Source organism: Lolium rigidum, chromosome 2 (genome assembly GCF_022539505.1).
Source record: "Lolium rigidum isolate FL_2022 chromosome 2, APGP_CSIRO_Lrig_0.1, whole genome shotgun sequence".
NCBI classification, from domain to species: Eukaryota; Viridiplantae; Streptophyta; class Magnoliopsida; order Poales; family Poaceae; genus Lolium; species Lolium rigidum.
This window is the reverse complement of record NC_061509.1, coordinates 286,294,855-286,310,009: the sequence shown is the minus strand read 5'-3', so window position 1 is coordinate 286,310,009 and position 15,155 is coordinate 286,294,855. Positions and strand designations below refer to the sequence as shown.

Below are 15,155 nucleotides of genomic sequence, written 5' to 3'. Positions count from 1 at the left end.
GAATGAGGGAAGGGAAGGAGACAGACATGGATAGCACCGGAGGGCGAGCGCGGAGCGGAGGCGCGGAGGGCGGGCGCGGAGCGGAGGCGCGGCTGGGAGCGGAGGAGGAAGGGGAGAGGGAGCGACGGGATTGGAGCTCGCAGCCACGCGCGACGGGAGAGTCTGGGCCGAGCGGGCTTTACAGGACCCGTGGATAAAATGCGGGTCTGCGGGAGGGCCTCGCGCCCTGGATGGAATGGCTGGCCGAGATCGCGCCACGTCAGCTCGATCGGACGGCCCAAAATCCAAACGCCTGTGAGAGCCCCATGGGGGTGCAGCAATCATACCGTGAGATACTGCATGATATAGAACAATAAGAATAGGAGTATTGGATAGCTAGGACATCGCATCCAAGAGCATCTCTAGCTGATTCCTTATAGTCGGTTGGGACCCCATGCAAATCTTACCGGGGGATTAGGTCCGCGCCTGGTTGGGACGGTAAATTAAATTTCACTTGATGATGCACCAATGGTGTTCGCCACAATGCGAACAAGGTATTATTTTTTTTACCATTTTCTTATGAATGAGGTATAAGATATGTGCCAGTGTATTTACACAATTTTATTTGAAATATGTCGCTCCATGAAGAAGTGCAAAAGGAGAGAGCTCACAGAGGATAACAACAATGCATTATATTTCGTGTAGAGTGATCAAGCTCTTCTTCATGAGGCATTGTACTCTCAGAATGAAAAACAAACTTTCGATGAATTTAAGCAAAGAAAATATGAGCGTTTAACAATTCTAATACTAGTGGAGAAACAAGATAACTAGCATCAATCTTAAATAAGTTGTACACTTTTGTTATTTTTCCAATGTCGGCTATGATTGCTCAAGTGCAGAAGCTAGAGCACTATAATCTATGAAACTACATTAGTGATTTTGTGCACTATGTGACTATGTTAATTATTTGTATGCACTATGCGACTACATTAGTGAATTTTGTATCACATCAAAATACAACTAATGAGTCGCATAAAGTGGAAACATGGATGAGCCAACGGAAAAAAGACAAAGTATAAAATCTAATCATCTTGGATTCTAACCAATTGACGTCAGCCACCCTGGTTGAAGATAGCCCGAACGACCGTCATCAGATGATTGCAACCAGAATCCATATGTCCCCGCTGCTCCACAAGAGTGACTATGTTAATAATTTGTATGCACTATGCGACTATATTAGTAATTTGTATGACGATGCTATGAATTTATATGATTGTTATTGATTCGTACGATATTGCTTATGCATAATTGCAATAAGACTGCACAATTTTTGTAAGGAGTTAAATTTAGAAGATGGACTAGGAACCTTTTATTTCTTAGGACCAAATATATGAGAGTAGTAGAAAGCACCAATGGCGTTTGGTACAATGCGAACAAGGTATTATTTTATTTTTTGCCATTTCTTATGAATGCGGTAGAAGATATGTGCTAGTGTATGTACACAATTTTATTTACATTGTGTCGCTCCATGAAGAAGTGCAAAAGGAGAGAGCTCACAGAGGATAACAACAGCGCACTGTATTTCGTATGGAGTGATCAAGCTCTTCTTCAGGAGGCATTGTACTCTCAGAGTGGAAAGTAACCTTTCGATGAATTTAAGCAAATAAATAAGGGTTTTAACAATTCTAACATAAGTGGAGAAACAAGATAACTAGCATCAATGTTAAATAGGTGGCACATTTTTTTCATGTGTTACAATGCCGGCTAGGATTGTTCAAGTGGAGAAGCCAGAACACTATGATCTATGAGACTATGTTAGTGATTCGTGTGTACTATGTGACTATGTTAATGATTTGTATGCACTATGCAACTATGTTAGTGATTTGTATGATGATGCCATGAAATTATATGAGTGTTATTGATTTTTATGACTGTCGTTATGCGTAATTGCAATAAGACCGCACAAAAAAATTAACGAGTTCCATTTAGGAGATGGACTAGGAACCATTTTTTAGGACCAAATTAATATATGAAGTTAACATACATAAAGGGCTAAACTATAAAGGATCGGCTAGAGATACTCATAGATCCATACAGCCAGTGAGTATTTATCTGAAATTCAGAATACATGGGGGCCCATCGTATGTCCGGTACCTGTACCTTGTCATGTCTCCGTAGAACAGCGACGCGGAAATTACGCGCGAAATTAAGCTTAAAATTTGAATAACTCCGACGAGAATTTCAGGCGCGCGAGCAGCTGCCAAGTGCTTTACCCTTTACACGCACTGACGAAAAAAACGTCGCTCTCCTCGACACACCATCATCTACACATCCGCAGTTGGAAACCTGAGCAAGTTGTGCCACGCTTATAAAACCAGGAGCGCGCCCCAGGGAAGTCGAGCACAACGCCATCTAGCTACCCGCCCGCGCCCACGGCCGCACTCGCCTAATCTCCGGCCAGAAAGAGAAGCCAGCCAAGATTCCGGCGAGACACCCAAGCCATGGCGAACCCATCTGCCTCCGACGCGGCCGCGAGATGCAAGGCACCCATGTTGACGTGCCTCTGCTCGCCGACGAACCACCCGGGCTCCTTCCGCTGCAGCCGCCACCGAACTCCCCGCGGATGGCCACTGCAGTCCTCGTCCTCCGTCCGCGCCTCGCTGCAGCAAGCCGCGGCGCAGGCCGTGACGTGGAGCAGGACAGCGGGCAAGGGGCGGCCCGTGCTGCGCGCGCACCTGCAGCGGCTACTGGCCAGCCCGCCGCCGTCCTCCGGCCGCCGCGACCACCGCCGCTGCCGCGAGTTCAAGCCCCGCCTGTCCAGGCTCGTGTCGCCAGCCCCGGCCGCTTGCTCTTCGCTCGTAGTGCGCCTCTTCTTCGCGCGCACGCATATGCGTCCTGTAGGATTAGCGGCCTGGAGCCTAGCTTTGCAAAAAAAAATCTTACAGCGACTCAACTCTTTGCTGAGTAGTACTCAACTCCGATCAACTGATTGTTATTTGTACCAAAATGTGTATATACGTGTCTCCTTGTAAATTTTCTCCGGAGGCGGAAATGAAATGGAGTGGCTTATGTCTATCTGCATGCATCCTTTTGCTGCTGTAGAGATCATGTATACTTGTGTTTACACTCCGGAAAAAAACATCTTTCTACTTACATTTCTTTATCTTTTCTAAAGCAAGTTTATTTATCTTTGGGGTGCTAATACTCTGGATTACTTTTGCTTTGCTCCAGGGACATGCAGGTAAGTTTAGATGTAGCACGCACAATTGGGTCGATGGAGTAACTAGATTGTCTGGATATTTGATGTTGAGCCAATTTCATTGGATAATCCTCTTTGAGGACCCCAGATAATCTGTAAAAATATATTGGATAATCTATACCCATCGGAGGATATCGATTATACTATATCCATTGCCATATTCGGCGGGTATCCGTTTGACAAATATTCATATCCGTATCCATATCCGACGAATTTTTAATATGCACACCATATATTCTTAAAAGTCGGATGCGGGTGCAATTTGTAGATAAATCTATCTATACCATTTGCATCCCTAGTTAGGCCTCGTTGGTTTTGTAGGGGATTAAATACAGATATGGAAAATCCCTTTCCACAATCCCGTCCACATTTTGTGTCGTTCGGTTAGCACCTATTAATTTGATATCATTGTCTTGGGGCAAAAGCATTTGAATAGACAGTCATCTGATGGACGGAGACATGGCGTCAACAGGTGATTTGTATTGCTGTGTGCGGTAGCAGATTTCAGGAGAAAAAACTGAGCAGGTTAAGTATCGCCGCCTTCCACAACGAACAAGAAGCAGGTGACGGCCAATCCAGTTGTGCGCCCACCGTTCCTCCCACAATCTTCTTGCGCAATTTAAAGAGCTGGAGGGGGAATCGCAACCTCTCCGCCAACAGCAAAATATCACGAATCTAACAAAAACCAGTAAAAATATCACGAGCTCAACAGAGAAAAAAAATCTTGTGTTCCGGTTCAGTTCATCAATTTCACCAGGAATACTTTTACCGTAGAAAATATCACAGAGGATAGGAGGACAAATCCTCAGTTCATCTCAGTTACTAAATGACTAGGGCAACAGTCCATGTCAGTTGCATAATAAAAATGTTACGGAGCACACAGATTTCTTCGGAGCAGGAGGCTTTTCCCCCATTGCTCCAAGTTGCTCGTATCATCGGGGTGGGGGCACGGTTGTCGCGTGACGGGAGGAACCGACGGCGAGACGCCACCGGTCACTCAACTGGTGCCGATCGAGCTTATCTAAAAGCGAAACAGGGGAAGGGAGGGACGTTGCCACACTCCAGAAACAGAAAGCTGTTGTAGCAACAATCATCCATGGCGGATAAGACTGAGATGCATGTATCCGAATGTCTCCATTTCTCACTCATGTATATATCCAAAACGAAAGGGAGGAGGATGAACTCTGCTACCTAGCTGGCACAGGCTAATTACTTACAGCCAACTATGCTCACTATCAGTGCTCAGTATGTACTAGGTACCCTGCAGGCTGCAGTTATGACATGTCGACGGGGTTGGGTGTGTTTGTTCACTGCCGGTTGTCGCCGGCGCGGTCCCCGGCGAAGGAGACAGTGGAGAGACGGCTAGGTCGGGGCCGGAAGCCAGCGGAGGCGCGCCTCCGGTGCGGCGACTGCGGGGTCGGCGACAGCGCCCTGCGCGCCCACGTACCGCTCTCGATGGCGCGGCCGACCCGCACCAGCGTCACCATCTTGGAGGCCCCGCTGCCGAGGGATGCCGGCGAAGGCGGAGAGGCGGGCTTGCTGTGGCCGTGTCCGTGGCAGGTCGGAGTCTCCTGCTTGCGTCTCTTGTGCTTGCTGCAGCGGAACGAGCCGGGGTGGTTCGTCGGAGAGCACATACAGGACTGACGGCTCTTCGCGGGGGCGGCCGATGCAACACTGATGGTCTTGCCCGGCGAGCGGGCTCCGGCGGCAGCGGCGGCGGACAGCTTGATACGGTTGGGAGAAGCGGAGCGGTAGTTGGGTATCGACAGGACCGTCCCGCTGAGCCGGCTGGCAGCCGCCGTCGCCATTAGAACTGTTGACATTAGAGAGAGAAGTTGGTGTGGCAGAGGTGGTTCAGGGGAGTGGCTATTAAACAGAGGAAGCGGTTTGGAGGGCATATATAGGAAGCCAGGGCTAGTTTGGTAACTTCAGACGGCGGGGAAGAGGAGCTGAAGAGTTCGGTGGGCGGCTCGCCCTGCCGCACACCGGAACCGGTCCTAGATTCCGGTCAACGTCGGCCGACAACCCAATATTGTAAGGATTCATGCTAACTTGGTTTGAAAATGTTTCTGAAAATTATGGCCAATTTCTTGCAGTACAAACCAACACAGAGTTTGGGAAACTCTTGCTTTTCCTATGTTTTTTCATTTTACCGTCAACGGCAAACGATCTGAATCGACAAAACCATCCCGGGGATCTGCACCGGTGAAGGCTTAACTAATTGTCAGACAAAAATACAGGTTTATTAGGGTATTATGTGCTTCAAAAATGTACTAATTAATTTAATAAGAAAAATATAAAATATACGCTGCAGAAATTATACTATTAGATTCATATTCAAAAGAAGTTTTCAATAATATAATATTTATGGTATATATCTAATATTTTTTGATCAGATTTGTAATCAATTTTTTTAAATACTTAATACCCGAATAATCCGATATAGATGGAGTAGATTTTTTTCTCTTTAGAGGACAACACACATCAAATGCTATGTCCAGTATAGTAATATAGGTTCGGACTGGGTTTTTTTTTCTGGGCTGGAATTTCCGAAATTTATGCGGAAACCAGATATTCCGCTACCCTCCATAATTTTTTATACCAATCAATCTTTTTGGCTATATTTGAATTTGAACTCTAGTTTTTGGTCATATGGGTGACGTGTGATGTATCCTACAGATAGCTTGAGACGGTGTGGTTGCTTGGTGCGCAAGAGTTTCCCAAAGGTCGCGAGTTCAACTACAAGAGCAAAATATTTGTTTTTTTCTATTTATTCTGTCTTTTGCATTAAAAATGATAAACATAAAGGTGACATGACTATGATTCGAGGTCATAACTTGCTTGTCTTCGACGATAGAGTCTTACCGTTGCCATGCATAAGCCATACAATTAATTTAGGATAGAAATTTCTTTGTTTTGTGTTTCAATTTTTTGAATTTTAAATTTTATTTGCATAATCTCAAACGAAAAAATCCCATGATTTCCGATATTTTAGGGTAACCGGATTTTCCGGTATCCTCCGATAAAAAACTATGACCGAGAAAAAAAACCTTGATCACGACAAGAAAAATAGCACACTAGGAGTGTGCATGGGGATTTCCCATGATAAAAGTCTTGCGTGCACGAGTATCTCATCGAGAACCATATTCGGCTGCGGACATAATTTTTGCACATTGTGCATGTGCCGATTCATCTGAAATTCGGCAGCGCCATGCTGGTTCCTGTGTGCAGCCCACCGGTTATGGACCTCCATCCCCATGTTACTGTCAGCAATCCAGTTCCGGCACACCGAAAGGATAGAACCAGGAAAGGCAGTTGGCAGATTTCATGGAACGTTTCGAAAACAGGCTGGCCAGCGCAGCGATGGCCATGTTGGCATGAGTAGGAACTAGGAACTGACGTGACACGTGGAGCCCATGTTATTGGTATCATCTCATTGGTACTCCATCGCGTGAAACCCGGCGACAACATCGTCATCAACAGGGCAGAAATGGAGGAAAGATTTTTCTAATGCGTGTTCAAGCTTGCAATCTTTCTAGTAGTTGAAATTGTTTCCCTACGATGCATTTTTCTCAGCCTATCCAAATGTATTTGCCTTTTTTGTTTAGGTTTCCAGGCCACACATTGGAACAGCTATCGTGCCCGGCCGTCGTTTGCGAGCTCCATGCCATGCACCAGCATTATGCTGGTTCATGCATGAGCCTGACAGACTACGTATCACTAACTAAGAGCGGCCTGTCGACCTTAAATCAGCTTATTGTGTAAGCTCTGGATCTATTTTGTTCAGAAAATAAAAGTTGTCTAGACCTCAGTCGAGTGATATTTTTATAAGATCATCTCCAACAGTTGATCCGGAAACGTGTCTAGACAATATAGATACATATAAACCGTCTACTTTCCAAAATGTGCTGCATACAAATTTGCGTTAAAACTAAAATTTATAGAGGTTTATCAACATATCAATCATTGTACTAATATCTAATGCATACATCATGAAAATATATTTCATGGTGGTTATTGTAATATAAGTTTTCTTTTTTTGCGAATACTTGCAATTAATATAAGTTCGTTGTTCTAGATGTAGATGTTTTTCAAATATAGTTGGTCAATTTTTTGAACATATATTTTAGAATGCCGGAAGTAATAGTGAATGGATGGCGTACTTCTTTTTTAAATCGGAAATATGCTATTTCAAAGTTGTAGGAAAAAGATTCACGTAAACACATATAACTTTTATACTTGTTCATATAAATTTTTGAGGAAAAATATGATAATATGTGGCCTACACCAAAAAGAAAAATCATACTAAAATTTGTCCACATATAGCTGCGTATCGCTGATCTCCAATCATCGTACTGCAATTTGTCTTTGGTCGTTTGCATATGATTATGCTTGGTTTACTGAAATTAAATAATCACATCCATTAAATATAAAATACGAGATTATTTAATGCATATATTGGCCTGGGAATTGATCCGATCGAGATGCAATTTGACATATATATATGGGTGGGAAAGAACATAGCTTTTGGGCGCTACTGCATTTACAAGATCTTATTGTTATTATTCGAAAGAAGGAGATCTTGTTACTCATTTTCTCGCAGATCTCGCACGTATGCGTGTCGGATCGGACCAACCGAGCATGGCCCGACCAAAGTTGGACGCAGCGTGTGATCTCGTGAGTCGTGACGATGCGGGGACGGGATGTCACGAGTCACAAGCAAGCGAGGTACATTGACCCGACGTCTCCGGTCCCACCCACACCACCGACACCTCCGCTCCCACCCACACCACCACCAACACCATCGTGCCGCCGGATCACCACGGGGAAGAAGAAGAACGGCCACTAGGTATTGGCAGTGGCATGAAGAAGGATCTGAGGCCCAACGGGGTGCAGCTCCCCCGTCGACCTAGTGCGGCTGTTGTATGCAAACTAGATGATGTGCTGTCGTTGGGGGGACGTGCACCGTCCTGACGGCGGCCGGGGGCTCAGCCACCTCCAGATGTCCGCACGCGCATCTGCACGAGCCAGAGAGGAGCGCCGAGATCCGGCGTAGGCGGAAGTACCTGCCATAAGATCTCCACGCCGATCCTTCTTTCGCCGTGGACTCCGATCTGTTGCACACCTGGCGCGAGACCGAGAGGCATCCGAGGAGGAAGGCGAGGATCGTCGGCGACCGGGACTACCCGTTTTATGAACCTCTGACGCCTGCAAACCCTCTTGCGCCTCCTCGTCGAACACGGCAACCGACTCCTCCTGTGCCTCCCCAGGATGACGACGCGCTGGCCTACTACAACGAGGAGGCCAAGGATGACATAGAAGACTTCGTCGGCTACGTCTTCCACACCTAGCAGACGGCCATGGCGGAGGGCCGGGAGTTCCAGTTGCCGGATACCATGACACGAGACAGCGACGCTCGGCATCCTCGTGTCGGAGGTGGACCGACCGGTGCGTCCGATGCTGCCCCGGTACGCCACCAACATCATGTTGTTCCTCGGCCTTTAATAGGAGACCGGCATCGTCCCTGGCATTGCCCACACCACCAACACCTCCGCTCCAACCCTCATCTCCACCGCCCGCCGTTGACACCACCGACACCTCTGATGTTTGTGGCGTACCGGGGCAGCGGCGGAATAAAATAGGAGAAATACACTGCCACTACAGTGGTCCCACTGCTAACGTGGACCAATGGACATTGGAGTTGCGGCGGGAGCACATGCCTCCAGATTCATTCTATTTGCTCTTTCGGATCAATTGAAAGATTCCATGGCAACGACTTTGGCTCTAGAGCGATGGTACTTGTAGGCACATGAGTGAAAAAGTCAGGCCGGCCCCGGTAGAAGGGCGGCAACAGCGGCTATAGTGGTTGTTGGGTGGTTCAACAACCTCTTTTATTACGTTTGTGAGATGCGTGCTTCTTGTAAACTTTATAATACATCCGAAGTTTCTCATCTTGCCACCTAGAACGGTGTAATTATCTACCGGTAAGGGTACCATGGCGGAAATTTATGTGTGTGCTTTGTTTACCGACGAGGAAGCCCATCCTTCGGGAAAAAGTGTTTACATGGAATTTTTGTTTGTGGCATCTAAAAAATTCGCCGGGTATGGGGGCCATTCTTGTAGTGATGGTTGCCTAGTTATGTAGTATAAACCACTAAGATATTTGTTAGGTATCATGATTTAGGCATCTTTAACATTTTTTCACACGACCCCCACAGAAGTGGGATCGATTTCCATTCTATATAACACGGGAAATAGCTAAAAAGCATCCACATGTTCTAAGACGGGAAAGAAAGCGCAGCCTATTGCTAGGGTAGTTGTACCTGTCTCAGGATGAGTTCTCACAACAAAGTTAAGATGAAAAACAATAGTATAATAAACAACAGTACACCTATTCTTATAAATTATTTAAGTATAGCATCACAAAATTTTATTATCAGGTCAAATTGCAGTTGTATAATAAACAACACTACACCAAACAGATAGCAACCTTGCTATGTGGTTAAATATATGAACTTTATTACAAAAAATTATATTACTAATATTGTATCACGAAGAAGATAATTTTAGAAAAGTATAAATTTTGATACAAATTGTAATTTTCGTAATACCTCTTGATATTACTGATACGATGGATCATGCAATATCGTTCCTGCTGACTGTTAATTAGGATGGATACATACCAAGTGGCTCTTGATGGTAGTACGAGAAGGTGCTATATATGAATTTGACTATCCACTGATTGTAGAATCGTCCATGAATTTCAATGAGGTGCAGGGAGCAATGTGTAACAAGTATCATTGGGGTATGAATGATACCGTGGTGGTAAGGTATTTGGATAAAGATACAAACTGTTATGTGGATGTCAAAAGAGATGATGACTTGGCTCTCATGTTTGGGAAGCTATCAGGATACAAAGAGTGTAGTTATTCAATTATTTTCTTACTTCAAAAATTTGTTGCGTACAGTAGTTTATCCTAATACAGTCAACAGTAATCCTAAATCTCCACCTCCCGTGAGTGACAGCCAGCCTCCAACCTCTGCTGGCGCTTCTCAAAAAAATTGGAGGAAAAAAACCTCTTCTGATGCTAATGACATCACCTATGATGACAGCGCATTACCTGATCTTGCGGTACATTCAGAAGATGAGGACGAGAGGATGTACCAGACATAGTTCCCTCCAATCATGACTATATTCCGCTATATATGCTTCCACTGATGATGAGGATCGAGGACCAAGAAGACATCGACATGGGTGGGTTTGAAGATGGCGAAATAGAAGAGGATGCTGACAGACCAATTGTCGAGTATGACAAAAATGACCCAAGCATGGACGAAGGAACTATCTTTCGTTCAGTTATTGACTGTCGAAATGCCCTTGCTACCTTTGCAATCGTTAGAGAATTTGATTATATCACAGAGAAGAGTGATCCAACCAGACTTAGAGCTCCTTGTCCATTTGAAGGTTGTCGATGGAAAATTCATGCTTCATTTATGAAGAATAGCAAGCTATTCCAGGTAATACTTGTGCAGATTATATTGCTAATTATGTGTCCTAATTATATTGTTCTGTATATGTGCAGATATTGATTTTGTAAGCACATATATATGTCCTAATTATATTTCTTTGTATATGTGCAGATTAAGGTGAATCCTTGTGAACATACATGTCCAACTGCGCTTGAGAGTGAAAAGTTGCTGGCGGCTAAGAGTAGGTGGGTTTGTGACGTTGTTCTTGAGTGGGTCAGAGAAAATCCAACAATTGGTGTTTCAAAGCTGATTGAGAAGATACATGAGAAGTAGATAAAAGTGCCATGCATGAGGGTGTCCAATAGGAGGGAAAAGGCAATGGACAAGCTTGTAGGCAAGTGGGCTTATAGCTTCCATCTGTTGTACACATTCAAGGCTGAAGTTGATAAGTGCTCACCGGGTAGTGTTGTAGACATTGATAGACACACAGTTCAATACAAGCTGAGAGGTGTAACAAAGGAGAAGGAGTTCTGCAAGGTATGTGTATGTTCATTCTTCTCACTGATCCTTTGCATGTCTAGTCGAGAAAATAATGAACTGGGTTACTTTGTCACAGCTCTAGGAAAGGCGCCAAGAAAGTTGTGAAAAAATACAGCGAAGAAGAGAAAATCACCATATTCTACAAATGTTGATGCTTCTGCAACTGGATCAGTCTCCCTTGATAGCCCAGCGAAAAACACCCGAAGCATGGCAGCAAAAGCACAAGATAGCCCAGCAAGAAACACACGCGCCAATAAGAAATTGCGCCTTTGAGTTGTAGTTTGATTTATTTTTGCTTCCGTGAACCTGATGTATGAAAACGCTTTTAGTATGTCATTTGAACCTATATTTTGTTGCATTCAGTTCAAGGTTGAACTTTGTGTCATGTGAACCAGAATGATGTTACGAGTGTAATATGTGTTCTTGTGAAATTATGTGCACTTATACTGGTTACTTCTAATTTGTGATCTTCGGTATTATATGATTATTTTGTTCAACTATCCAAAACTGTGAAATTTAGCAAAGATCTTGCGAAAATTTAGTATGCACCATGTCAAAATTCACCGTTCTCCAGTATACTCTTGGATGGCAAAACTAATTAGCGTACTAACAGTAGAAAGATAGCAGAATTGCATAAGTGATTACCACACTGACGGAGGAGTGGTTTTTTTTTAGAATTGGATTGGTCAAATGACTTTTTTTTTTGATGTAACCATATATTTCATTAGACAATCTGTTTACAGAGATTACACATATGGTCACCACACAAGACAAACATTTGCATCAAGCAACTTTGCACAAGAAAACTCACAAGAAGTAAAACTACAAGTTCACCCTTGGAGAAAACTGTGCCTCGCCGAAACATCGTCCATCTTCCTCCACTGCCACCATGGTAGCGCTGGAAAAAAAGGCGAACAACCACCACACCTAGATCTAGGAGAGCACCATCGCATTCAATGATGCTTTTTGAGCCGATGAACTGGGTCGTCGCAGAGGACGAGCCCGAGACTTTGTGGCACGTCGGCCGGGGATCTTCCCCATGGTCACCGGATCCCAACACCGTCATCATCTCCGGACTCGGTCGAAGAAGACAAACGCTGCCGCCTGCCGTCATCCTCACACCCAACTGCAAGACGCCAGACATAACTGCAGCAGCCAACGCAACCGTCACCCGTGAGAGTGCCGAACGCCAACCGCCAGACACGAATCTTACCAGATCCGAAGACCGGCAAGAAGACCAGGCCACTTGCCCTCCGACATCACCGGTTAGAGCGACGACGAGATGGAGAAAGAGCAGAGGCAAATTATTCCGACGCGACGCAATCTTCTCCATAGAACGACGCCCCAAGAAAACACTTGCCAATAACTACTGGCCGGAGCCGATACTCCGGGGTCCGGCGGCTGGCCGGAGCCGATACTCCGGGGTCCGGCGGCTGGCCGGTGTAGTTTGCCGGCAGATCGCCCCGTCGGAGCGGTTCCTGTTTCGTGGGAGCGGTTCCTCTCGCGGGGCGTGAGTATTGGCTCAGTCATAGTGGCACAAATGATAAAAACCCTTAAAAATATAGTCCTCTTCTGCAGTAAGACAAATACCAGAAATGCCACTAGATAATTATAAAAAGATAGAAATGGTATTGGAATATTAAAGTGATTAGAGTACTAAAAATTATGGTTAGAAAATATTTATTTTACTCAATCTAAGATAATAGCAGGTCGTGATACAATTTTCGCAACATTTTTGCAGGAAGATGTTACAACCGTGCAAAAGATTTTTTTGGCAATTTATGAAAAAAATAAATAGTAATGCAACGAAGCAGATTACGAAAAAAAATCGTTTGGTCGTTGACATGCCCTTTCTACAGACTATTCAAGTTCAGACTGTTGACATTGCCCTGCCAATAGGCTAGCTATGATAGATCCAACTTCCCTAGCCAATTGCTCTTGAGGCCGAGGGAAGGAAATGGATTTTATATCGAAAACATATAGAACCAGTTACACATGGGTGTCCTACAATATGCAAAACGTCATAGGTCAAAGTAAACAGGATGGAGACAGTGCCAGTGCACACCACGGAGAAGTCAATCTTGAGGTCCCCGGATCTAGCAACAGAATCTAATCAGAACAAAACGAAATTCTCAATAATTGGCAAGGAATCTAATCTCCCTTCCCGCTTTATACGGCGCGATTTGTCTAGAGCACAGCAGCTAGCAGGCACGAATAACCGGAAGCCCGGTCGCCCTCCCCGCCGTGGGCATGCAGAGAGCCTCCGTCCCGGGCGGCGCAGCCGTGGTTGCCTCCGTTGCAGGCCGTTTACCTTTGCCCCGGTTAATCTCCGTCACGCTCGTGTCCTACCTGGATCAACGGAGCTCGTAAGTCGTAACTGTCTCGAGACATTGGATAACCGTCTCGAGCAGATTAATTCCAGTCCGACTGTGCAGTGACTTGATCGTGCCCTGGCTAGGGGGCAACTTCCTACGTGCTCCACCTGTCATGGCAGCAGAGTGCAACCTTCATCCCAGAGGGTCCATCGAGTCCACTTGTGCGTGCGCGCGCACGCGATCAAGTCCAACATCCATGTATTCATTGAAGAATTCTTCGTAACATCCAAAGCCTATCGAAACAGGGGCGGGACGTCACAACACTCCAGAAACAGAAAGTGGTTGTAGTAGCAACAATCATCCATGGTGGATAAGCCTCAGATGCATGTATCCGAATGTCTCCATTTCTCACCCATGTATATATCCAGAACGAAAGGGAGGATGAACTCTCCGCTACCTGGATCAAAAACTCCAGTCTACCACCGGCTAATTACGTACAGCGGTCGGAAGATCCCAGTGAATTGTTAGGGGAACTTCTCCCCAATTATCTCCTATGCTATGACAAGTCGACGAAGTTTGTTCATCTGTTCACCGGCGGTTGTCGCCGACGCGGTCCCCGGCGAAGGAGACGGAGGAGAGGCGGCTGGGCCGGGGACGTTGGAGCCCGCCGGCAGTGCGTCTCCGGCTCTGCGACTGCGGGGACGGCGCGAGCGCCCTCCGCGCCCACGTCCCGCTCTCCACGGCGCCGCCGACCCGCACCAGGGCACTGCCCATGTGCTTCGTCCCCAGCTTGGAGGCGCCGCTGCCGAGGGAGGCGGCCTTGGACTCCTGCTTGCGCCCCTTGTGCTTGCTGCAGCGGAACGAGCCGGGGTGGTTCGTCGGGGAGCACATACACGATTGCCGGCTGTTCGCTGCGGCGGACGACGCCTTCCGCGACGAGACGCTGACGGCCTTGCCCGGCGAGCGGGCGCCGACGGCGGCGGCGAGCTTGACACGGTTGGGGGAGGCGCAACCATAGTTGGGAATCGACAGGACTGGGCCGCTGGGCCGAGTGACAGCCGCCGCCGCCATGAAAATTGCTGAGATCACGGAGCGCAGTTGGTTTGACAACGGAGGTTTTGGTGTCCTGCCGTGGTGGTTTAGGGGACTTGGAGTAAACTGAGATGGAGCGGTTTGGAGCAGAGTATATAGAGAAGCTAGGGGCAGTTAGGTAACTTCGAAGAGTAGGGTTATGTGCAGGAATCGGTGGGCGGCTCTGCTGTGGGCCCGTTCTGAACGCACACCGGAACCGGTCCCTGGATTTGGGTCAACGTAGGTCAACTCCCCATGGCAACTTGGTTTCAAAATTTTATGTGAGAATTATGGTCAATTTCTTTCACTACAAACTAGTACTGACTCTGCACTTTTCCTAAGTAAACAATTATCTAAACTTTGATTCTCCTATATTTTGCAGTGTACCCATTATATGTTTTTTTCTGAAATCATGCTAAACAACTAATTGTAAAATTAGCATATTTTTAATATGCTAAACAAGTGAACTTTAGACCAACTTCATTAAAATAAACATTAATATATGCACATCAAATTAGCAT

General features: G+C 45.9%; 2 protein-coding genes across 2 annotated transcripts; both read right to left on the bottom strand.

Annotated features, from left to right (window-relative positions):
* Positions 1-4,545: 4,545 nt before the first annotated feature.
* LOC124691102 lies at positions 4,546-5,046 on the bottom strand. The gene has a single exon (XM_047224381.1). It carries the CDS (start codon positions 5,044-5,046, stop codon positions 4,546-4,548), a length of 501 nt encoding a protein of 166 aa, XP_047080337.1.
* Positions 5,047-13,951: 8,905 nt separating this feature from the next.
* LOC124689024 lies at positions 13,952-14,698 on the bottom strand. The gene has a single exon (XM_047222626.1). The coding sequence runs from the start codon at positions 14,632-14,634 to the stop codon at positions 14,152-14,154; it is 483 nt and encodes a 160-aa protein (XP_047078582.1). The 5' UTR covers positions 14,635-14,698; the 3' UTR covers positions 13,952-14,151.
* Between the last annotated feature and the right edge of the window lie 457 nt (positions 14,699-15,155).

Coding starts and splice junctions, on each gene's coding strand:
- LOC124689024 (XM_047222626.1), bottom strand. CDS start 14,634: ATGGCGGCGGCGGCTGTCACTCGGCCCAGCGGCCCAGTCCTGTCGATT.
- LOC124691102 (XM_047224381.1), bottom strand. CDS start 5,046: ATGGCGACGGCGGCTGCCAGCCGGCTCAGCGGGACGGTCCTGTCGATA.